The sequence below is a fragment of the Salmo salar genome, chromosome ssa24 (assembly GCF_905237065.1).
Source record: "Salmo salar chromosome ssa24, Ssal_v3.1, whole genome shotgun sequence".
NCBI lineage: Eukaryota > Metazoa > Chordata > Actinopteri > Salmoniformes > Salmonidae > Salmo > Salmo salar.
Window position 1 is genome coordinate 6,933,048 of NC_059465.1, and position 24,314 is coordinate 6,957,361.

Sequence of the window (24,314 nt, forward strand, 5' to 3'; positions counted from 1 at the left end):
AATCAGTGGAACGGTTTCAAATACATCAAACACATGGTTTCCAGGTGTTTTGATGCCATTCCATTTGCTTTGTTCCGGCCATTATTATGAGCCGTTCTCCCCTCAGCAGCTTCCATTGATCCCAACACTTAATGGTTGCTGCTAGGGTTCTTGTCAGAGTTAACCGTTCAACATTTTGATTTTCATTGTATAACCTAAAACTGACCAATGAAGAGGACGAGAGGCCATCAAGTTGTTTTATGATGAATTTATTTCAAACTCAGCCTAGGAAGAGCTAGAGGCAGCCACTGCTGCCCTCTTAGGCTTAGGGACAGTTCCCTCACGGAATCCATTCCTGGAAAAGACAAGAGAAAATTAAATGTGTTAATGAGGAAGGAGGACAATGAATTGTAAACTACATTTATATCAGTAGGTCTCAAATGTTTTACATTGTGAGGAACGTAACCCCATCCATCCCCCAACATGTACCACCCGCTTAGAAGGTGGCACGGCAGAAGAGTAATTGGGGTATTTTCCTTTCTTTTCAATTGATATAAGCCTACTCTGCATCTTAAAAATCTTCTGGATGTGTTATAAAGCAGTGTCCAACTTCAGTGTCATCCGGATCAAAATAACTTCTGTATGGGTTAACACTACGACCAATGTGATGTGTGGTACAACGGCTCTCCATTGTTACATGGCCTCCCACTTGTCTTTATCTTTCTGGTTTCTTTTAGCTTTTCTGCCCTTAACTGGGTATAAATAGCCCGTTTCAGTGTTGTCTATAAGTCTACTAGAAATGAATCTACCATCACGTCTTAGAGCTGAGTATGTGATACGAGACTGGCCTTTCGCTAGCAACTTACATAGCAACAATATCTGTTCGCGCCAGGTAACATTCAAGAAAGAACAGTGAAATAAGCCTTCCAACTTGGCGATATCAAAAGTCTCCAGTGATCATGTGATGTCAACAAGCATTCAAGTCTCTCACTGCCATGGCCTTGTCAAATCATGCCAGCCTAGTCACAATTTTATTGCAGAAAAACACATTTGACGAGTAGTTTACCTAATAGTCACTAACTAAACTAATAAAAACGAATAAAACTAACACCACCTACCTCATGGTATATCAAATAACCCTTAATATTATCTCAACATCAACAAAACTGAGGGTTCAACCCGGCACTGAAATGTATCTGTGTAGACCACAACCAAATCCATCAAGGCAAACCTAGCTAGTGAAATCACACCTGTTACATTACATAGGGCCTACTGTAAGGACATACACGGACTCAAGTGACTCTGCAGGTCAGAAAAGGGGGGCAAATCAGGTGCTTCTCTATCACACGACAAAACGTTTAATCCAGTCTCACATTCAACAGACAAAAATGCATGCAAACAATGGAAAGATTGAGGTACATACTCATGCCTAAAGAACAGTTCTTCTTTGAATTCCGTGGGAAACATTGCCTTCTGTCTGCATTTGATGTACAAATGCAAACCACCCTTGAAATTCATTGCAAGAAGGATGTTGGACTCACCTGAATCTGCGGTAGACGACCCTCAGGTGTCTGATACGGCCAGTTCCGGTAGTGTTGCGTCGCTTGGCCTTGGCACTCCAGTTATCTGCACGGGTAAAATGATGAGCGTGTTAGAATCAATGAAGAGCAAAACTGGAGCTTGACTAAACCCTTCCAAAAACAAATTTGTACGCGCAAAATGTCACTGCTGCGTGTGCGGACACCTTTAATTTCAGCTGTCTTTTCTTTTTGACATAACGTTATGCATCACCGAAAACTCTTGACATGACCTGCAGCATACATCCATCCATCCAGTAGACTCTCTGATGAGTCCCCAATGGTCACACCGATGGATGCGCTGATTGATCAATAACAACTAGCTAACCACCTGCCAGACATTCAAGAACAGCATGAGCCACTCACACTTTCTCTTGCGCTTTTCGGGGTAGCCACACTTTCCGCAGGAGGACTTCTGGAGGTGGTATGCCTTGGAGCCGCACCGACGACACAGGGCGTGCGTCTTGTTGCGACGTTTACCAAATGACGACGTTCCCTTCGTCTGGGAAACATAAAACATGTATGATAAGCAATAACAATTGGACAGTATAGTTCATTCCAAACACAACATTACATACAACTGAATAATGTCACATAGCTATGTCAGTTGGCTGGCTAACGTGATGCTAGTGAAAATCAGTAGAACCTAGGCACGGCTTTCGCTTTTTTTACACAATGAAAATAAGGACATACTAATGAATGCCGTCTTTAAAATTGTTTATTTTATGGGGGCCAAAAATAATGGTTTGCTTTCATTTTGAGAATGATTGGGAAACTAGTTAACGTTACAGTTCATTAATCGGGTTGATAACTGATTATGAAACTGAACCCGTGAAATACTGGGGTCTGTGACACTTCATTGCTCTCATCTCCACAACAATAATGCAGATGATATGGGAGAAAATGCATTAAAGCAGATGATTTGAGATTTTCTGTGTAATCTTGGTCCACTCTTACCATCTTCTTGCCGAAGTTCACACGACAGAGACCGGAAAAAGGTTTTGTGTTGCACTAAATTCAGTCCGTTCCGGTATGCTGTAGCAATACAAGAGCTGCCAATAATGTGTTCCTTTCACTAGCACGGAACGTAACAAATTGATATTGGTCGTTGAAATTTAAATACAAAATACTGTAATACAACATGTATTGTATTATAATTATAATTTTTATTTTGAGATAATGTTATCCCATCATGCCAGATGCCAATTTTGCCTCGAGAGACAGGATCAACAGCGAGTACTAGCGGTCTGTTGAGGCTACTGCCAATTTTGAATCCAGAAAATCCGACATTATAATTTTCATCTCCCTTGCTCACGTGCTTACTACTTATTTCTCTTTATGCATATTTCTCTGGACTTTCATCATGACTACATGAAGTTTATGGAGCGATTTAGGAGGTACTTGAAAAAATTTTTTAATCCTATATAGTCACCAGGGAGTCATCATAAATGATATCCATTGACTGAAAGAATATAACGTAAATGCCTTTAGTTCTGCTGTCGTATCCCATCACAGCACAAAATATAAACATGTTTAATTCCATTGTTTGTAAACAAAGTAATTGTAAATACTTTATTGCCTCAAAACATTAAAACTACAATTTGTATATCATGTATGTAAAGAACTTGCATGCATAGCTCTGTCAATGAATTTGAGTGGTTACATTTCTCCAGCTCCATCCCTCAGCGGTTTACCAAAACAGTGGCAGGTTGTCTGAATTTTTATTGTTTGAACCACATATCTCCTTTCTTAAGTTGTAGAACCCTCATCAGCTTCTAATGTAGGTTAGAATTTTCTGTCTGTTCTCAATTTTTACAGGGGCTTTCTCGACTGATCAGGTGACAACCCAGCAGTGATAGTAATTTTTTATGAGCTCAGTGGCTGTTACTGTTTCAGGTGGGGAACTACAGCAGGAGAGGGCTGCCCCAGCCACCTCAAGCCACCCTGCAGTCTGCTCTACCCAAGAGTCTGTTCGGTTCTGGCCCCATCCTGCTTGCACCGGCTGGTCACTACGGTGGCACTACAGGTCAGTTTAATCGTGTTTCACCGGTACACACTGGAATCAGTTACAGTTACAAGGTAGTAAATAAATTAAAGATGTCCCCGAAAAAGAAAAAAAAAACAATGCCAAGGGCAGTGGTGGAACCGAAGAGGTGGATGACGAGAGCTCAGAGGATCAGGAGCCAGAGCCCAAGAAGAAGCATAATAGGGTCACTGGCACAGAGGATGCTGGAGCTGGCAGGGGGAAGAGAAAGAAATCAAAAGCTCCAGAAGAAGGGTACCACTCTGACACCTCTGAGCCTGATGTAAAAAGCAGCAAGAAAAAGGGGGAGAACAAAGGAAAAGTAAAGAAAAATAAGAAGAAAGCTAAGAAGGACAGCGAGGAGGAGTATGAGGTGAGAAGCAGTGAGTCTAAGAGTACAGATGATGAAGATCACAGTGATACCATCGATAACAAGAAAAAGAGAGCAGAGAGGCTCCCTGGTATGATTGAGGCCACCAGTAAGGGAACAAAGAAGAAGAAAGACAACCAGGAGAACGTCATGGGGTCAAAGGACAAAAAATCTAAAGACGACGACAAAAAATCCAAAAAGGACAAGAAAGAGGGCGAACAACCTCGCGAACAGGGAGATGAAGAAGGGGACGGCAAAAAGAAGAAGAAAAAGGCCAAGAAAGGCTCAGGGGGGGACAGTGATGAGGACACCAAAAAGGGGAAAGGCAAAAAAAAGAAGCTGGTTGAGAACTACGTGGAGATCTATGAGAATGAACTACGGAACTATGAGCCAGATACCATGGAGAACTATGAGGATGAGTACCACAAGAAGAAAGGTATGACACATTATATTGTACATTGTACTGTGTAACTAGAATGTGACACACAGATCAGGAACAGAAGCAGGTCACAGCATCAAACATAACGGTAATTAATGGGCACAAACAATAAATGGAAGAACATACAAAATTCAGACCTCATAGTATTATTGGCTGGCTAGCTTCAAGCATGTTTGCCAGAAATATAATAGGTCTACTACACAAAAAATATTTGAGTCCTTAACTATTTCTCAATGCATGAGCTCCCCTCTTAATAGGTTGACTGCATTTGATTAATACAATGGCTGTATCGTTGCTGGTTCCTGGTGTAATAGCTTCATTGTTGACCTCAATTTTCTGGGTAATACAACACTTAAAGTATTCACAGGTATGAGGTAGGCCTATGTCTGCATCTCAAATGTAACATGACACCTATCAATAACAATAGCTTGTTTAACTTAATGAAAAGGACCTGACATTGTTATTACATTTTTTGGGGTGTCTACCTAGAATACTTACAACTAGTTGTAGACTTTCTTTCTTTTTCACTCTACAGTACTGTTTTAGTCACTCACTCACACTTACACACACTATATCTCATTCTCGATCTGTCCGTGTTTTTTGTCTGTCTGTCTGTGCCTCTAACTCTCTCTTTGCCATGTCATACACCCCTGCAGTGTATGAGGTGGTGACCATCACTGGAGATGAGAGGGGGGCGGGCACCGATGCCAACGTGTTTATCACTCTCTTCGGGGAATATGGCATCACTCCGAAGGTGCACCTGGCTAGCAAGTGAGTCCCCTTTGTGGGCTGTCTTAGATATTATATAAAATTGAATTTTTGAATAAATAAAAGTATTCAATTATCAGTTTGTATTTTAATCTAATTGACATTGATGTTGTTAGCCTAACTGAGACAACATGAAAAGCTCTACAGAAATCTGAACTGTAATCTAATTAGAGCCAATCCTCTCATTACACTGACATACATTATCATAAGGTGAATGCACCAATTTGTAAGTCGCTCTAGGTAAGAGCGTCTGCTAAATGACGTAAATGTAAAATGTAATGTAAATTGCAAAACATATATTGATTGTTTCTGCTAGTTTGAGGTTTAACACCTGTTCTTTATCCTTTTATCTCCAATTACACAGCACGGAAAAGAGGTATTTCAGTGGTAATTTTTTACTGTTGGGTCACATTTTATCCTGTATTTTTGATTGTTGAAAATACATAATTAGTATTTTGAGCAGAACTGTCATCTGGGGAACATAAGAATAAAAAAAAAATCTTTCTCGGGCAAGGTGACTTTTATCAATATATTCGGCTCTATTTATTCTCATATTTGAAAATGCTAATTAGCATCAAAGTAGACATCATGAAAGACTACAAATCCCTGCACGTCATCTCTAGTTTAAACCCTTGCTAAACAGGTATTGTGTCAATTTAAAACTTGCATCAGTCAGTTCAAAGAATTGTCAATTTAAAGAAATGTAGCCAATTTATTCATTACTACATTTAGCTAACATTAGATAGTTAATTCAGAGATTCTTACCTTTGCCTCAATTTGTCAGTCTCGTCTAGATCACCATTGTATTTGTAGTTCTTAATGATAGCCACATTAGCAGCTAATTCGCATTTCATTTTCAGCGGGTAAATACACTACTGGTCAAAAGTTTTAGAACACCTACTCATTCAAGGGTTTTTCTTTATTTGAACTATTTTCTACATTGTAGAATAATAGTGAAGGCATCAAAACTATGAAATAACACATATGGAATCAGGGCGGCAGTGTTGCTGTCACGTCCTGACCAGTAAAGGGGTTATTTGTTATTATAGTTTGGTCAGGACGTGGCAGGGGGTATTTGTTTTATATGGTTCGGGGTGTGTATGTAGAGGGGTGTTTGGTTTATGTATTCCGGGGTTTTTGTCATTGTTCTATGTTAGTGTATTCTATGTTCTGTCTAGTCATTTCTATTTCTATGTTTAGGTAATTGGGGTTGGGGCCTTCAATTGGAGGCAGCTGTCTATCGTTGCCTCTGATTGAAGGTCCTATAAATAGCAATGTGTTTGTCATGGGATTTGTGGGAGGTTGTTCTTTGCATAGCTGTGTGTTGCCTGCAAGACTTTGTCGGCCGTTTGTTTTTCTTGTTTTGTTTATAAGTGTTCTAATAAAGTTAATATGAGCACTCAACCCGCTGCGCCTTGGTCCATCCACTATGATGACCGTTACAGAACCTCCCACCAAACACGGACCAAGCAGATCCTGGGCCAGGGAGAAAAGGGAGTGGAGGACATCGTGGACATGGGAGGAGATAATGGCAGGGGACAAGACCCTGCCATGGAGACAGGTGGAGACAGCAAGAGAGGAACGGCAAAGATGGAACGAAGACCGGGACTGTTACAGGGGTACACGGTTGGCATTTAAGCCTGAGAGGCAGCCCCAAGATTTTTTTGGGGGGGGGCACACGGGTAGTTTGGCGGGGCCAGGATTAAGCCGCAAGCCAACTCCCCGTGCTTATTGGAGGCAGCCTATTACTGGTCAAGTCCCGTGCGTTGGAGTGATGCGCACGGTGTCGAGGCCAAGCATTTACAGGCCGGTGTGCGCGGTGCCAGCGCCCCGCATTTGCCAGGGGGAAGCGGGCATCCAGCCAGTAAGGGTGGAGCCAGTACTGCGCTCGAGACCGCCAGTGCGCCTTCACGGTCCAGTGTATCCTGTTCCCGCTCCTCGCACTAGCCGTGAGGTGCGTGTCTCCAGTCTGGCACATCCGAAGCCAGCACCACGCACCGGGCTTCCAGTGCGTCAGCTCAGTCCAGAACTTCCGGCGACAGTGCCTCGTCCAGAGAGTCCGGCGACAGTGCCTCGTCCAGAGTGTCCGGCGACAGTGCCTCGTCCAGAGTGTCCGGCGACAGTGCCTCGTCCAGAGTGTCCGGCGACAGTGCCTCGTCCAGAGTGTCCGGCGACAGTGCCTCGTCCAGAGTGTCCGGCGACAGTGCCTCGTCCAGAGTGTCCGGCGACAGTGCCTCCCTCGTCCAGAGTGTCCGGCGACAGTGCCTCCCTCGTCCAGAGTGTCCGGCGACAGTGCCTCCCTCGTCCAGAGTGTCCGGCGACAGTGCCTCCCTCGTCCAGAGCGTCCGGCGACAGTGCCTCCCTCGTCCAGAGCGTCCGGCGACAGTGCCTCCCCTCGTCCAGAGCGTCCGGCGACAGTGCCTCCCCTCGTCCAGAGCGTCCGGCGACAGTGCCTCCCCTCGTCCAGAGCGTCCGGCGACAGTGCCTCCCCTCGTCCAGAGCGTCCGGCGACAGTGCCTCCCCTCGTCCAGAGCGTCCGGCGACAGTGCCTCCCCTCGTCCAGAGCGTCCGGCGACAGTGCCTCCCTCGTCCAGAGCGTCCGGCGACAGTGCCTCCCTCGTCCAGAGCGTCCGGCGACAGTGCCTCCCTCGTCCAGAGCGTCCGGCGACAGTGCCTCCCTCGTCCAGAGCGTCCGGCGACAGTGCCTCCCTCGTCCAGAGCCTCCGGCGACAGTGCCTGCCTCGTCCAGAGCCTCCGGCGACAGTGCCCCGTAGAGAGACGGCCCACTGTCCGGAACCAAGGGAGACGGCCCACTGTCCGGAACCAAGGGAGACGGCCCACTGTCCGGAACCAAGGGAGACGGCCCACTGTCCGGAACCAAGGGAGACGGCCCACTGTCCGGAACCAAGGGAGACGGCCCACTGTCCGGAACCGAGTGAGTCGGCCTACAGTCCGGAGCTCCCAGAGTCGGCCTACAGTCCGGAGCTCCCAGAGTACAGTCCAGGGTCTACAGTGACAGGCTTCAGGCCGAGGTATTCATTGGGGGTGGACTGGTCAGGTAGGGGACTAAGACCTGAGCCTGAGCCACCTCCACTGTAGGAGGTTTGAGGAGGGGGGGGTGTAGCATGGGAGCCGTCGGTGACGGCAGCCACCCTCCCTTCCCTCCGTTTAGTTTAAGGGGTTTATTTTTGTCCGATTTTTTTTGTTAGGTGCATCCGGGGTCTGCACCTTTTTTTGGGGGGGGGGGGGGGTTACTGTCATGTCCTGACCAGTAAAGGGGTTATTTGTTATTATAGTTTGGTCAGGACGTGGCAGGGGGTATTTGTTTTATATGGTTCGGGGTGTGTATGTAGAGGGGTGTTTGGTTTATGTATTCCGGGGTTTTTGTCATTGTTCTATGTTAGTGTTTCTATGTTCTGTCTAGTCATTTCTATGTTTAGGTAATTGGATTTGGGGCCTTCAATTGGAGGCAGCGGTCTATCGTTGCCTCTGATTGAAGGTCCTATAAATAGGAATGTGTTTGTCATGGGATTTGTGAGAGGTTGTTCTTTGCATAGCTGTGTGTTGCCTGCAAGACTGTTTGTCGTCCGTTCGTTTTTCTTGTTTTGTTTATAAGTGTTCTAATAAAGTTAATATGAGCACTCAACCCGCTGCGCCTTAGTCCATCCACTACGACGATCGTTACAGTAGCCTAGTGGTTAGTGTTGGACTTGTAACCGAAAGGTTGCAAGATCAAATCCCCGAGCTGGCAAGGTAAAAATCTGTCGTTCTGCCCCTGAACAAGGCAGTTAACCCACTGTTCCTAGGCCGTCATTGAAATTAAGAATTTGTTCGTAACTGACTTGCCTAGTTAAATAAAGGAATTATTTATTTTTTAACAAATCAAAATGTATTTTATATTTGAGATTCTTCAAATAGTCACCCAGCTTTGCACACTCTTGGCATTCTCTCAACCAGCTTCACCTGGAATGCTTTTCCAACAGTCCTGATGGACATATGCTGATCACTTGTTGGCTGCTTTTCCTTCACTCTGCGGTTAGACTCATCCCAAACCATCTCAATTTGGTTGAGGTCGGGGGATTGTGGAGGTCATCTGATGCAGCACTCCATTTCTCTCCTTCTTGGTCAAATAGCACTTACACAGCCTGGAGGTGTGTTGGGTCATTGTCTTGTTGAAAAACAAATGATAGTCCCACTAAGCCCAAACCAGATGGGATGGCGTATTGCTGCAGAATGCTGTGGTAGCCGTGCTGGTTAAGTGTGCCTTGAATTTCAAATAAATCACAGACAGTGTCACCAGAATAGCACCATAACACCTCCTCCTCCATGCTTTACGGTGGGAACTACACATGCAGAGATCATCCATTCACCCATACCGCGTGTCTCACAGACACTGCGGTTTGAACCAAAAATCTCCAATTTGGACTCCAGACCAAAGGACAGATTTCCACCAGTCCAATGTCCATTGCTTGTGTTTCTTGGCCCAAGCAAGTCTCTTTTTCTTATTGGCGTCCTTTAGGAGTGGTTTCTTTTCAGCAATTCGACCATGAAGGCCTGATTCACACTTCAGTCTCCTCTGAACAGTTGATGTTGAGATGTGTCTGTTACTTTAACTCTGTGAAGCATTTATTTGGGCTGCAATTTCTTAGGCTGGTAACTCTAATGAACTTATCCTCTGCAGCAGAGGTAACTCTGGGTCTTCCATTCCTGTGGTGGTCCTCATGAGAGCCAGTTTCATCATAGAGCTTGATGGTGTTTGCGACTGCACTTGAAGAAACGTTCAAAGTTCTTGACATTTTCCGTATTGACTTCATGTCTTAAAGTAATGATGGACTGTCGTTTCTCTTTGCTTATTTGAGCTGCTCTTGTAATATGGACTTGGTCTTTTGCCAGATAGGACTATCTTCTGTATACCCCCCTACCTTGTCACAACACAACTGATTGGCTCAAACGCATTAAGAAGGAAATCAATTCCACAAATTGACTTTTAAGAAGGCACACCTGTTAATTGAAATACATTCCAGGTGACTACCTCATGAATCTGGTTGGGAGAATGCCAAGAGTGTACAATGCTGTCATCAAGGCAAAGGGTGGCTATTTGAAGAATCTCAAATATAAAATATATTTTAATTTGTTTAACACTTTTTTGGTTTCCACATGATTCCATATGTGTCATTTCATAGTAGGGTAGGTGTTCTAAAACTTTTGACCGGTAGTGTATATTGATAAAGGTCACCTTGTCCTAGAGAGATTTACACGGTTTTCAAAATGCAATGCCAGTGTAAGCCTACATGAAACACAACCCTTATTTTAAGTGTTTAAGTGTTTATAAAATAAAATAATTGTATTATTAATAAACATAATACAATTATTTTAAGTGTTTATAAAGATAATGGTGGAAAAACTATTGGAACCATTTCCTTATTTGACTGCTAGGTTTTATGGGTATTATGAATCATACTGTGGTACTCTATGGCTCATACTTATTGAAGTGATTTGGTTTAAACAGCAAATAATTTCTATAAGGTAAATGCAAGGAAAACATAGTAAGACAAGTGTGTTTGGTAATATGATTAGTCATGTGTTTCTCCTGCTTATGTGTTTTTGTTGGGTGTGAAAATTCAATATTTTGGAATATAAATGGATTTCAGTTGAAGCATTATGCATAAGACCTTAAAATACAGCGATGAGTTGGGATGTTCTTTATGCATATCTGTGTATTCTCATACCTTATATCCTACTTGTATTCCCATTTCAGGAGTAGAACAGCCTTTGAGAAGAACAAAACAGACGTCTTTAGGATCAAAACTCATAACGTTGGGCCTTTGAAGAAGATACGGTATGACAGATCCTCTGCCTTTACAGAAGACTGGACATGTGTGTAGATGTACATTTTCCACACTATTGTAGAGCAGTGGTTCGAAATGTAACATTTTTTGTGACCCACCAAGTAGACAAAGACAATGTTTCTAGCCAAAACCCTGACTTAGGTTGCAACTTAATAGAGACTAGCTATCACCCACCATTTGGGAAACTCTGCACTAGAGACCTGTAGTACTTTTACCTTTCCTTCAGGATTTAGTATGATTTGGTACAGTATATATAGTGAACAAAACATTAGGAACACCTTCCAAATATTGACTTGCACCCCTTTTTGCACTCAGAACAGCCTCAGTTCGTTGGGACATGGACTTTACAAGGTGTTGAAAGCGTTCCACATGTTTACGCCAATGCTTCCCACAGTTGGGTCAAGTTGGCTGGATGTCCTTTGGGTGGTGGACCATTCATGATACACACGGGAAACTGTTGAGCGTGAAAAACCCAGCAGCGTTGCAATTCTTGACACACTCAAACCGGTGCACCTGGCACCTAATGCCATACCCCATTCAAAGGCACTTCAATCTTTTGTCCTGGCCATTCTCCCTCTGAATGGCACACATACACAATCCATGTCTCAATTGTCTCAAGGCTTAAAAATCTTTCTTTAACCTGTCTCCTCCCCTTCATCTACACGGATTGAAGTGGATTTAACAAGTGACATCAATAAGGGATCATAGCTTTCACCTGGATTCACCTGGTCAGTCTCTGTCATGGAAAGAGCAGGTGTTCTTAATGTTTTGTACACTCAGTGTATATGTTTCATTGATTGATTGATTGATATGTCTCCTGTAGGATAGAGCATGATAACACAGGTCTGAATGCCAGCTGGTTCTTGGACAGAGTGGTGGTGACAGATATTACCAGACCTCACATGAGGTTCTACTTCACCTGTAATAACTGGCTCAGTAAGGTGGAGGGCGACAACCTGTTTGTCAGGGACCTGCTGGGCAGCCTCGACCCCATGGACTTGCCCAAATGTAGGTACCATGTCCGCCATCTTGGATTTGATTGTGTTGGATGCAGCCTGTGGAAGGTCCTTGGCTGAGATTTTTGCATAATATATGTAAAACCAGTTACAATCTGATTTAGTTGTATTATGGTTAATCAAACGTGTGTTTTTCTCTGGTAGATAATAAGTATGTAGTGAGCGTGTTCACAGCAGATGTAAAAGGCAGTGGAACAGATGCGGATGTCTTCATCAACATCTTTGGAGAGTTTGGTGACACCGGTGAGTTTCATTCCAGACAATAGGTAATTTGAATGGTTAGTTATGAGTGATTGAGAAACTAAAATGTGATATCTTGTAGGTTACTGATTTACAGTTTAGGATTCGGGACCATAGTACTCAAACCTGCTCTGCGTGTTATGTCTGACCCTTTTCATAGGTGAGAGGCGGTTGGACAATAAGAAGGATAACTTTGAGAAAGGCACGGAGGACAAGTTCACTTTAGAAGCTCCCCACCTCGGCAAAATTAGGAAGATTACCCTGGGTCACAACAACAAAGGCTCTTCCGCTGGATGGTTTGTGGACAAGGTACAGTACAGTTAAAGCAAGACTATGCTATGGCTATATGAAGAGTTTTAATCTGGAGGCTCATTAGGATATAAGCTCATAAAATGAAGGAACCAATGTTGCCAGCAGACCTGGGTTCAAATACTATTTCAGGTATTTTAACAACTTTTCACTACATTTCAAAACAAGTATTCAGATAACCTTTATTTAAAAAAAACAAGTAGTTGAATATTGGAATGTATTTGGAAATACACATGGAAAAAATACACTAACTCAAGTACACTCCCATGCATTTAACACAGGTAGTTTTTAATACAATTTGGTCAACTACTTGTTTTTTAAAAATAGCCATTCAAATACTCAACTAAAATACTTGTTTTGGGCTGTGTATTTGAAAATACTCAAATACCAGCATCACCGTGGAAGCCAAGCCAGGAAAAAAAGCCATATTGCAACCTATGTGTTGTGATAATTGTGTTTTTTGCTCTATAACCTATTAGTTGCTATGTCTTGCGACCATGATATATGCCTAAGGCCAAGACAATAAGACACAGTGGCAGAATAAATTCAACCATACCTTTGTTTTATCACAAAACCGGAGAGCAACCACTGTCCGGTGAAGTCCACAAAGCATATTGCGCGTAACAAACAGTCACATGACCTACAGCATGGTCAAGAAAGTTAATGTTTCCGACATTTTCGGACTACTAAACAACTATTGATTTAGAACCACGGAGAGTTATTGTAAGTCGCAAAGTTAAACAGGAGCTGCCTCCACTATTCCAGCACCATTTCAACTTCAACATTTCAACATCATCAAATCACCTATACTAAGTCTAATACTAAAAGCTACCAAAAAACAATTTAGTCCAATCAACGTAAGCTAAATATGATTTGGCTGTCCATGGTTCTGATTTGTGTATGTGTGTGTGTGCGTTCCTGCAAGTAGAAAAAACATGTTGACTCACCCTGCTTGTAGAGAAACGCCAATGCCATCCTCCTCTCGTTCATGTTGAAGAAACAGTCTATGACTGTCATATAGTACATGCTTTTATTTACTACCTGGCTAAAATGCTTGCTCGCTAGCCTAACTTCCTTCCATGGGCAACATTAGCTAGTTAACATTAACCTTCTACATCTAGCTACATAGTGAACTTCCATCCTCTCAGTTCAGGGGCACAATTTATTTTATGGTTTGTATCAGAATCACTGTTATAATCATTCACAAATATGGATAATTGATTACAACCATGAGTTCAAATCCCTATCTCCATCCATGGCTAATTTATGAGAGGGGCAATTTTAGCTAGATAGCTGGCTAGCCACCGGACGACAACAACACAACAAGATGCAACAATTCAAATTGTTTATGTTGTTGACGTATTTCTCTTTGATAGGAGTGAAGCCAAATCCAAACTGGCTTCCCTTGACACTTTCTTTTGGTGCGCTGGGACCATACACAGTTGAGCTCACTCAGTTTAGCTCAACGCTGATTGGCTATTATATTATATTTGTTTTTATTAAGGGAGGCCAAATGCTCACTGGCTTCCCTTGCATTCAATGCTATGGGAAGCAACAATGTCCTACTCTTTTGGACCAGACAGCATCAAATAGATGGCCCACACAGAGAGACAGAGGGGAGCTGTTTCGCTCACTTGGATGCTTTCTCCGGTGAGATACAGTACATTCAGCCTCTTGCGAATTGAAGATAAATTATGAAAACACAGAGACGAAAGATAAATTAAGATTAATTATTTTATGAATACATCCCACTGTAAAAATACACAGAACAATTATTTTAAATAACAAATAATCAAATACACATGTATTTGAACCCATTTCTGGTTGCCTGAACTGTTAAGACAATGTTTGCTTTAGATGGAGGCTGCTGAAATGCAAGATGAAGGAACGATCCATCCATATCATTCCATATCCTGCCCTATTCTATGTTTTACTGTACGTGAGCCCCTGTTGCCTCTGGAGAGGTATTTAAGACATGTGATCCTCATCTCCTCCTCTCCTCTCCTCCCCTCCCTGTCCTCTCATCTGAGACTGGTGTCCCATCACCTCCAACACATTCCAGTTACAGTGTGGAACCATGAGATGAGTTCACACACACACAAACACACACACATAGGCCAGAGGGACATCCTACCCAACCTGTAGTAAAGGGACACCAGGCCTCATTAAGGGATTATATTTCCAGTCGAGGGACAGTCTGTAGATGTGATGGTGATTGCCACACACACTGACACCAAAGATCACCAAGATAGACATGATTTTATTCAGGACTTATTCAATAAACGATAACTTACACCTTGAAAATGTGTTCTTTTAATTTATGGTCCTGTTTATATCCTGTATTCAGACCCATGAATGTGTCACACTGTTGACTGCTGAAATGGAGGGTTGATGCAGGTGCTTGTTTATCCTACTCTTTGCCAGATGGACATTTGTCAAGTGTAAAGGTTTTGACCAGGGGTAACCAGGATGGGCTTTCAACCAAGAATCATGCAGTTACAGACACTGTGCCAATAGGGTTAGACCCCTTGGCAGACGCGAGGGAGGCCAGGAAAGGGGCTTGAACACAAACTGTATATTGCACCTGGTCCTGTCCCTGCAGGTGCTCCTGGATGACATGGGAAACAAGTCTCTGTATGAGTTCCCCATCAACCGCTGGTTCGCCGTCGATGAGGATGATGGGAAGATTCAGAGGGACATCCTAGTTGGAGGCAGTGAGCCCACAGGTGGGGAAAGACCAGACAACACTGTATATGACCCCCGAAACAGCAAAAAGACACATTACACTATTACATTACAGTATATTCAGTATTTGGTTCATTAAGCAGATATTCTTATATATAGATTTACTTTAAGTAACAAGTAAAAGGGGGCTGAGCAGCAACAACATAAAATAAAGTATCATATGCAAATTCCTCTGTCTATAGGAGGTGCGTGTAGACATTCACAGTGCAGTTGTCTCCACATTTAGTGTAATGATCATTTCAAAAAGGAAATGAACAGTAAATGTACAATATCTCAGACCCTCCTGACATTCATTCTATTTTCCACACTATCAATGTTTTGATTTGGTTCATTTTCCTGTTCACTCCTCTCTGAGTGGGTGTTCTGAAGCGGAGACGTGAGTTGGCAGAGTGTCTGATTAGCTGACACGTAACTGTACCCGCCAGGTATTGTGTACCACGTCCAGGTGGTGACAGGGAAGGTCCGAGGAGCTGGCACCAACTCCAACATCCACATACTGATGCACGGCACCAAGGGCCTGAAGAACAGCGGCAAGGTATAGTCATGCATCAAGTAACATGTCATTTTATAATGAATTGCATTTCCCTAGTCCAACGTGGCTACTTCCCTCCTTTTCGTCATTCATATTCATTAGAAGTCATAGGTGAAAGCAACGTGGTGTTTGTCTGTATAGTGATTGTACACGGTCTCTTCCACAGATCTTCCTGCAGGGGGGTAAGTTTGAGCGTGGTCTGACAGACATCTTTAACGTGGAGATATCTGCCCTCCTCAGCCCCCTCAGCCGAGTCACCATCGGACACGACAATGGAGGAGTCAATGCTGGCTGGTACTGCGAGAAGGTGCGAGTACACACACACACACACACACACACACACACACACACACACACACACACACACACACACACACACACACACACACACACACACTAATATGAATAAATGACTTCCTTACATGTTTAACATCCCAATCTATTTCCAGTAAACATATGACAGTGAGTCTCTTGTATGTGTTTATGTTCCAGATAGTGGTGTTCTGCCCGTTCACAGGGATCGAGCAGACCTTCCCTTGCAGTAAATGGCTGGATGAGGACGAAGGTGATGGACTGATAGAGAGAGAGCTCTACGAGATGGTCTCACTAAGGCAGAGGAAACAGAAGAGTAAGCGACATTACTTGAATTCTCATTACATCTCGGATGTGATATCTTTAATACTCTCGCCTAGCTATTCTTAAACATTTTATCCCATTCCATGTGTAATAGATAGAAAAAAAGCTGCTTATGGTATTGTATGTCTCGGACAATCTGAGTAGGGTGTGCTCCAGGGCCGCGAATATACAGAGTTCCAATTTCCATTCTCAAATCAGTGGAATGTAAACATCTTCTAACTTTTGTTTCTAACATGGAAACCGTTAAAATCCTGACTCTCAAACTGAGCTTGCTAAACAAATTCTATATCATCTGTATCTGTGGTTTGAGGTGTTTTTCCAGAGTGTGTGTCTGTTGAGTTTGGAGAATAATTCTCAGTTCGTCTGGTCCCCTTCAGAGCACCCCTGGTCTCTGTGGATCTGGACGTCAGATTTGCCTGGCGCAGGAACAGACGCATCCATTTACTTCCAGATCTATGGGGAGAAGGGCAAGTCAGACGAGATGAGACTGGACAACAAAGCAGACAACTTTGAACAGGGCCAGCTGGATAAGTTCATGGTGTGTGTGATGTATTTAGGATAGATGGATGGACTGACAGATGGGTGGACTAAAAAGACAGACAGACAGACAGACAGAATGGCAGACAGACAGACGACAGACAGACAGACAGACAGACAGACAGACAGACAGACAGACAGACAGACAGACAGACAGACAGACAGACAGACAGACAGACAGACAGACAGACAGACAGATTAATTACTGAGTAACGATGGATGTGTACTGTTCTTGTTATTCAACACACAGGTTGAGCTACCTGACTTGGGGAAGCTTACAAAATGTCGCATCTGGCATGAAAAGAGAAGCCCTTTTGCAGGGTGGCATTTGAGCAAGGTGAGCAAATGAAAACATTAAGAAAAAAATCCACAAATAAGCTTGAGGTTCAGATTCTCTCTATCTGTGCCACAAATGGCACCCTATTCCCTATATAATGCACTACATTAGGCAAGAGCACATGTGATAAGAGATTTGCCCTCTTGACTGTCTTGGTGTTCCCGCAGGCATCTCTGATGAAGACGTTGACGAAGGAGAAGTTTAAGTTCCCCTGTGAGCGCTGGCTGGATACTAACGAGGATGACAACGAATTAGTTAGAGAGCTGCCTGCCACTGGAGAACTGATTGCTGAACCCCTGCCCTGTAAGTTCATAAAGGATCACCTACTGCATTGTTTCACCCTATTCAAACATACTAGCGTTGTTAAGGGAATGCTGTTGTGTTGTTGTAGTGATAAAGTACCGTGTGACCGTGTGCACGGGGAAGTTTGGCGGCAGCGGGACGGACGCCACTGTCTTCCTCAATCTGATTGGTGACCTGGGAGACACAGGCGAACGTACGCTGGTCAACTGCAAAAACAACGTCAACAAGTTTGAGAAAGGCAACGTGAGTCCAGGAGACCCACGCTAGGCCTCTTGGAACATATCTAAGGACTGCACTAAAGGCTGTTTACTGAAATGATAAATGAACAGGATTTTCCACATACCTTAGCTGTAATCCATTCACCAAGACAGTTTACATTGTCTTCCTCATAGATCTCTCTCTATCTCTCTCTCTCTCTCTCTCTCTGATTCAGATGGATGAGTTCATTATTGAGGCGGTGTCAATCGTGCAGGTGCGGCGAGTGCGTATCGGGCACAACGGGCGGGGCGGAGGTTGTGGCTGGTACTTGGAGAAAGTGATGGTCAGGGAAGAGGGACAGGCTGAGTCTCAGGTTGTAGAGTTCCCCTGCGGCAGGTGAGACATGGGACAGGAAGTTTGTGGAACAGATGACTTAGGGACAGCCAGGTATCTCCTAGGACAGGTATGGAATGTGTGTAACATCTATGACTTTGGGGAAGATGATTGAATAGGTGCCAGGTGATCAGAGAATAGGGTCAGGTTGAGATAACAGCAGGTCATTTGGGTAAGAGTTAAGACGGCCATGTTTTCCCTGACCATCTCAGGTGGCTAGATCGGAATGAGGATGACGGACAGATTGTTCGGGAGTTGGTGCCATTTTCAGATGGACAGCGTCTCTACAGTAAGTGTTTGTGGGAAAATATATTCATATTTCTGTCATTTAGCAGGCACTTTTATCCAGAGCGACTTACAGTGGTGCATACACTTTTGTATTTTTCCCCCCTGTGGGAATTGAACCCACAATCCTGGTGTTACAAGCGCCATGCTCTACCAACTGAGCCACACGAGAGCTGTCAACTCACTGAGAAGTTTGTTGAAGTTGTTGTACGGAGACCACACTACTGTATATACTATATATTTCTTCACTGCCACGTGAGTGAATAAACACACCTGAACTACAACTTGTATTTCTGCCTTTCAGATGTGAGCTATCACGTGTCGGTGAAGACAGGCAGCGTCAGTGGAGGCAGCTCGAACTCCACGGTTTTTGTGAAGCTGTATGGGGAGAAGGGAGACACCAGTAAGATGATGCTGGTGGTCTCTGACAACAACCTGCGCAACTACTTTGAGGTGGGCCGGGTGGATGTGTTCACTGTGGAGACGTTTGACATTGGACAGGTACAGTAACAGTAGAATTCTTGGTTTTAGTGTTGGGGTTAGAGGCTACTAGAGTTGGACGGTATCCAGATACACTGTTTCTGTACCATACCGGGGTATACGGTATTAACGAATGTGCACACAAGGGTCGCTACCCCTCCCCCTCCTAAAAACAAAAATTTAAAGAAACAGGGATCTTGATCCAGAAGGGGATTGAATATCTCTGCTGTAACCAAGAAGCTTGATCTTGACATCTAGCCACTTAGCTAGCAAGTTAGCAAACCAAATGCATAGCTAGAGCCCTGAGAAGGATATCATTTATTTAGATTTAAAAAAAAATTAAGGTATTGAAAATCATACCCTCGGTATACGGTATAAACGGTATGTCGCCCAAGCCTAGAGGCGATGCCTTTATTTCTGCCAAAGTGTAATCTCTCAAAAATGAAAGATGTATATACACAAGCATTGTATACCTTATTCATACAAGGCTGAATCCTTAAGATACATGCACATAAGTCAGACTTTCATTAAAATGATGTATTGATGTTAACCCGAGATACATACAAAATTTAATTGAGTAGAAAAATAAATGCTTTTTTTTGTACACCAGATCAACCGTCTGTTGATTGGCCACAACAACGAGGGGATGAATGCTGGTTGGTTCCTGGACAGTGTCCAGATCATGGTGCCGGCCAGTGGGAGTCAGTACATGTTCCCCAGCCACCGCTGGCTCTGTAAGGACGAGGCGGACGGCAAGACCGAGGTGGTGATCTACCCTAGCGAGATCCTGGACATTAAACAATGTAAACACACCCATTACAATACACCCTTATACACACCCATTTAATTATAAACAGACACACACCTATAGATGTTTCCTGCTTTATTTTTTAATATACTGTACAGGGAATCCAATCAATCTCTCAGGCTATCCACACAGATATGGAAAATTGAACTAACTTGAATCCAAAGATTTTGATTGGGGCACATAGAGGCTATATATATTAGTTGTGTTCTTCTGTAATATCATTATTTTTGTTTAATCTTGTTTTGCAGTGATGAACTATGAGATAACAGTGGTGACAGGTGATGTGAGCTTTGCTGGAACCAACGCTAACGTTTTCATCCAGATCTACGGTGATAAGGGCAAGACCGAGGTCGTCAATCTGGCCAGCAGGTCCAACAACTATGAGAGAGCAACTACTGAGATATTCAAGGTCATTATTGTCATATTTCATGTCAAGCCTTTTTTTCTGAGAATCTATTTGAATCTATTTGAGACGTATTGACATTATTCAATAGCATACAATATCGTTATAGACACAGTAATATTAGAAACGGGTAAGTAAATGGTTTGAAAATATGAAAAGATAACACCTATGAAGTGTGTGTCTTCACTGGAGATAATATTAAATATTACAGTCTGATAGGGATCAGGGTACACTCTTAGAAATAAGGGTACGGTATTGTTCCCTGGGATACAAAAGGTAAAAATACATACATTGTACCTTCAGAGGTAAACATATGATCTAGGGCTGGGAATTGCCAGGGACCTCACGATACAATATTATCACGATACGATATGTATTGCGATTCAATACTGTGATTTTTATTGCGATTCCATGGTCCAAACATATTGCTCACCATGTGTCTGCTGCAGAGGGACAAGAGAGAGCCATGAGAAAACTAGTTTTGATCGGTCATGGAAATAAAAGCGCTGAAAACAAATTGGCTCTCTATTTAAAAAGAAGATGGAGAACAAGCTATGTAGGAAAAATCTTGGAGTTTTGGTGCAGGTACAGCCAACTAGCGCAAAAATGATATTGTGATATTGTCAAAACGATCTGATCCGATATAACGTCAAAAATAATATCCTGATATGTAACTGTTTCGATTTTTTCCCACATTACTAGTATGATCTCACATGGTACTGTTCGGCAAAAAAATAGTATAATGGTACATTTGTGTATCCAATAATTTGAATATAAAAGCTACAATCATCACACTTGCAACGTACTGTGAAGGTACATTTCTGTTTCCCAGGTTACAAACATATTTTGTGTACCTTCAACTCTTGATGGTATTGATCTGTACCTTTGCTTAGCAGAAAAGCAATGTATTGAAGAAAGGTACATATTTGTACCCACCATAAGTTACAATGATGCCACCTAAGAAGAACTAACGGTTTTGTCACTGGGGTGGTATCCTAAAAAGGCAAATTTGTACCATAATCATATTTCCCTGCATACTCTACTGCAGAAAAAAGAAGGAAGGGAAGCGCTGCTAGGGTACATAATAGTAGGTCTTTGTAGATAGAAGGTGCTCTTTGGTAAAATGGGTAAATTGGTCATCAAAAAGAAAGGGGGACCAAGGCACTCTTCATGTAATTAATTATAATGACTTTATTTGTAAGTCATGTTCAATGGAACAAATATTTAATTACTCTGACACGTTTCTGCTGCATGGCCTTTGTCAACGATTTTTGTACTCCCTAACAAAGGCCATGCAGATTCGTGGAAACGGGAGGGAATGAGCAGAAAATCCGGGATCCTTGAACCAGAATCTCTGGAAAATCTGCCAATTTTGGGAAAGTTACCAGAAATCTGCAACCCTACTTGTAGGCCTGATGTGGCATGTAAACCATGAGGTTCAGCCACTATATTAAGGTAAAATTAGGCCTCAAAATAAGGCCTTATGAGATATGTAGTGTATTGTCATAAAGAGTTTAATTGTCACCTAGGGACTCACTTGGAGAAGGTCACAGGACTGAAAATGAAAGAATTTAACAACCATGTATCTGTCAGTTACAAATACAGTCATAGGTGGTAACTTTTACTCAAAGGCAAGGCACACTGGGAAATAATATTTGTGTGGCTTAGTGGGGGGGGGGAGTGGAGTATGTGGAGTATGAAATAATTTTTACATTACTATTTTTTGCTATCGTTCTTTTTTTACATCCGTTATTAGACAGTGGCAACGCGGAAGACTAATTGAACCCACACATTTTCTAGAGGGACGGCTTTAGGCGGAACACAACAGTATCGTACCACATGCAAAACGATATGACAACAATAACGTCTAATGTAACTGGCCCCTCTAACAGTACAACTGGCCCCAGCTTGGCCCCCCCAGTTGAAATGGTCTATGGTAGAGGTACATTTTTGCCATTTTCAAGGAAGAAATGGCTTCCCTATAAATTAACCTTTTCTTAAAGCACCCTTTTGTATCTGTGGACTATATGAAAGAAAGGTACTGTAAGGTATCTGAGGTATGAACTGGGGTACAATTATGTACCTAAACTCAGCAAAAAAAGAAACATCCATTTTTCAGGACCCTGTCTTTCAAAGATAATTCATAAAAAAACAAATAACTTCACAGATCTTCAATGTAAAGGGTTTAAACACTGCTTCCCATGCTTGTTCAATGAACCATAAAAATTAATGAACATGCACCTGTGGAACGGTCGTTAACCTCTATGGGCTAGGTGGGACGCTTGACCTAGTCAACAGCCAGTTGAATCCTGTGGCGCGTTATTGAAATCCTTAGATATGCTATTACTTCAATTTTTAAAAAATATGACTATTTTACACCATTTTAAAGATAAGACTCTCGTTAATCTAACCACACTGTCCGATTTCAAAAAGGCTTTACAACGAAAGCAAAACATTAGATTATGTCAGCAGAATACCCAGCCAGAAATAATCAGACACCCATTTTTCAAGCTAGCATATAATGTCACATAAACCCAAACCACAGCTAAATGTAGCACTAACCTTTGATGATCTTCATCAGATGACAACCCTAGGACATTATGTTATACAATACATGCATGTTTTGTTCAATCAAGTTCATATTTATATCAAAAACCAGCTTTTTACATTAGCATGTGACTAGCATGTGACTAGCATTCCCACCGAACACTGCCGGTGAATTTACTAAATTACTCACGATAAACGTTCACAAAAAGCATAACAATTATTTTAAGAATTATAGATACAGAACTCCTCTATGCACTCGATATGTCCGATTTTAAAATAGCTTTTCGGTGAAAGCACATTTTGCAATATTCTCAGTAGATAGCCCGGCATCACAGGGCTAGCTATTTAGACACCCAGCAGGTTTAGCACTCATCAAAGTCAGATTTACTATAAGAAAAATGTTCTTACCTTTGTTGTCTTCGTCAGAATGCACTCCCAGGACTTCTACTTCAATAACAAATGTTGGTTTGGTCCAAAATAATCCATCGTTATATCCAAACAGCGGCGTTTTGTTTGTGCGTTCTAGACACTATCCTAAAGGCTAAATAAGGGTGACGAGCATGGCGCAATTCGTGACAAAAGAATTCTAAATATTCCATTACCGTACTTCGAAGCATGTCAACCGCTGTTTAAAATCAATTTTTATGCCATTTTTCTCATAAAAAAGCGATAATATTCCGACCGGAAATCTGCGTTTAGATAAACAGAGAAAGGAAAAGAAAGCATTCGGTCGAAGCGGGCACGCGCCTAAGCCCATTGTACTCTGAGTGGCCACTTGCCAAAAGCGATAAAGTGTTTCAGCCAGAGCCTGCCTCGATATCGTTCAATGTTTTCCCGGGCTCTGAGACCCTATGGAAGACGTAGGAAGTGTCACGTTATTGCACAGATCCTGAGTCTTCAATAAAAAGAGCCAAGATGAAACACTACTTCTCAGACAGGCCACTTCCTGCTTGAAATCTTCTCAGGTTTTGGCCTGCCATAGGAGTTCTGTTATACTCACAGACACCATTCAAACAGTTTTAGAAACTTTAGGGTGTTTTCTATCCAAAGCCAATAATTATATGCATATTCTAGTTACTGGGCAGGAGTAGTAACCAGATTAAATCGGGTACGTTTTTTATCCAGCCGTGTCAATACTGCCCCCTAGCCCTAACAGGTTAAGACACTAACAGCTTACAGACGGTAGGCAATTAAGGTCACAGTTATGAAAACTTAGGACACTAAAGAGGCCTTTCTACTGACTCTGAAAAAAACCAAAAGAAAGATGCCCAGGTTCCCTGCTCATCTGTGTGAACTTGCCTTAGGCATGCTGCAAGAAGGCATGAGGATTGCAGATGTGGCCAGGGCAATAAATTGCAATGTCTGTACTGTGAGATGACTAAGACAGCGCTACAGGGAGACAGGATGGACAGCTGATCATCCTCGCAGTGGCAGACCACGTGTAACAACACCTGCACAGGATCGGTACATCCGAACATCACACCTGCAGTACATGGCAACAACAACTGCCCGAGTTACACCAGGAACGCACAATCCCTCC

General features: G+C 42.7%; 2 protein-coding genes across 2 annotated transcripts in view; one reads left to right on the plus strand and one right to left on the minus strand.

The window, feature by feature from the left end:
• Positions 1 to 232: 232 nt before the first annotated feature.
• On the minus strand, positions 233 to 2,770 carry LOC106585178 (60S ribosomal protein L37). Its single transcript, XM_014171100.2, has 4 exons — positions 2,514 to 2,770; positions 1,923 to 2,058; positions 1,521 to 1,605; positions 233 to 334 (listed from the first exon to the last, which is right to left on the minus strand). Exons 1-4 carry the CDS (start codon positions 2,514 to 2,516, stop codon positions 265 to 267), a joined length of 294 nt encoding a protein of 97 aa, XP_014026575.1. The 5' UTR covers positions 2,517 to 2,770; the 3' UTR covers positions 233 to 264.
• A 34-nt stretch (positions 2,771 to 2,804) lies between these two features.
• LOC106585177 (lipoxygenase homology domain-containing protein 1) overlaps positions 2,805 to 24,314 on the plus strand; it is a 46,566-nt gene continuing 25,056 nt past the window's right edge. Inside the window, exons 1-21 of the mRNA XM_014171093.2 lie at positions 2,805 to 2,953; positions 3,453 to 4,385; positions 5,045 to 5,159; positions 5,521 to 5,532; positions 10,915 to 10,995; positions 11,829 to 12,013; positions 12,166 to 12,264; positions 12,422 to 12,570; positions 15,173 to 15,296; positions 15,741 to 15,850; positions 16,014 to 16,154; positions 16,340 to 16,475; positions 16,861 to 17,021; positions 17,271 to 17,357; positions 17,525 to 17,660; positions 17,749 to 17,903; positions 18,094 to 18,254; positions 18,464 to 18,540; positions 18,841 to 19,037; positions 19,627 to 19,819; positions 20,073 to 20,233. Of these exons, the coding sequence (XP_014026568.2) occupies positions 4,043 to 4,385; positions 5,045 to 5,159; positions 5,521 to 5,532; positions 10,915 to 10,995; positions 11,829 to 12,013; positions 12,166 to 12,264; positions 12,422 to 12,570; positions 15,173 to 15,296; positions 15,741 to 15,850; positions 16,014 to 16,154; positions 16,340 to 16,475; positions 16,861 to 17,021; positions 17,271 to 17,357; positions 17,525 to 17,660; positions 17,749 to 17,903; positions 18,094 to 18,254; positions 18,464 to 18,540; positions 18,841 to 19,037; positions 19,627 to 19,819; positions 20,073 to 20,233 (2,823 nt within the window). The 5' untranslated portion in view covers positions 2,805 to 2,953; positions 3,453 to 4,042. The remainder of the gene's footprint in view (positions 2,954 to 3,452; positions 4,386 to 5,044; positions 5,160 to 5,520; positions 5,533 to 10,914; positions 10,996 to 11,828; positions 12,014 to 12,165; positions 12,265 to 12,421; positions 12,571 to 15,172; positions 15,297 to 15,740; positions 15,851 to 16,013; positions 16,155 to 16,339; positions 16,476 to 16,860; positions 17,022 to 17,270; positions 17,358 to 17,524; positions 17,661 to 17,748; positions 17,904 to 18,093; positions 18,255 to 18,463; positions 18,541 to 18,840; positions 19,038 to 19,626; positions 19,820 to 20,072; positions 20,234 to 24,314) is intronic.

What these genes read in the sequence shown, in the direction of transcription:
- LOC106585178 (XM_014171100.2), bottom strand. An exon ending in CGAAAAGCGCAAGAGAAAGT is followed by an intron (nt 1,606 to 1,922) that starts GTGAGTGGCTCA and finishes TTACCCGTGCAG; the next exon opens with ATAACTGGAGTGCCAAGGCC. An exon ending in GTCGTCTACCGCAGATTCAG is followed by an intron (nt 335 to 1,520) that starts GTGAGTCCAACA and finishes TGTCTTTTCCAG; the next exon opens with GAATGGATTCCGTGAGGGAA.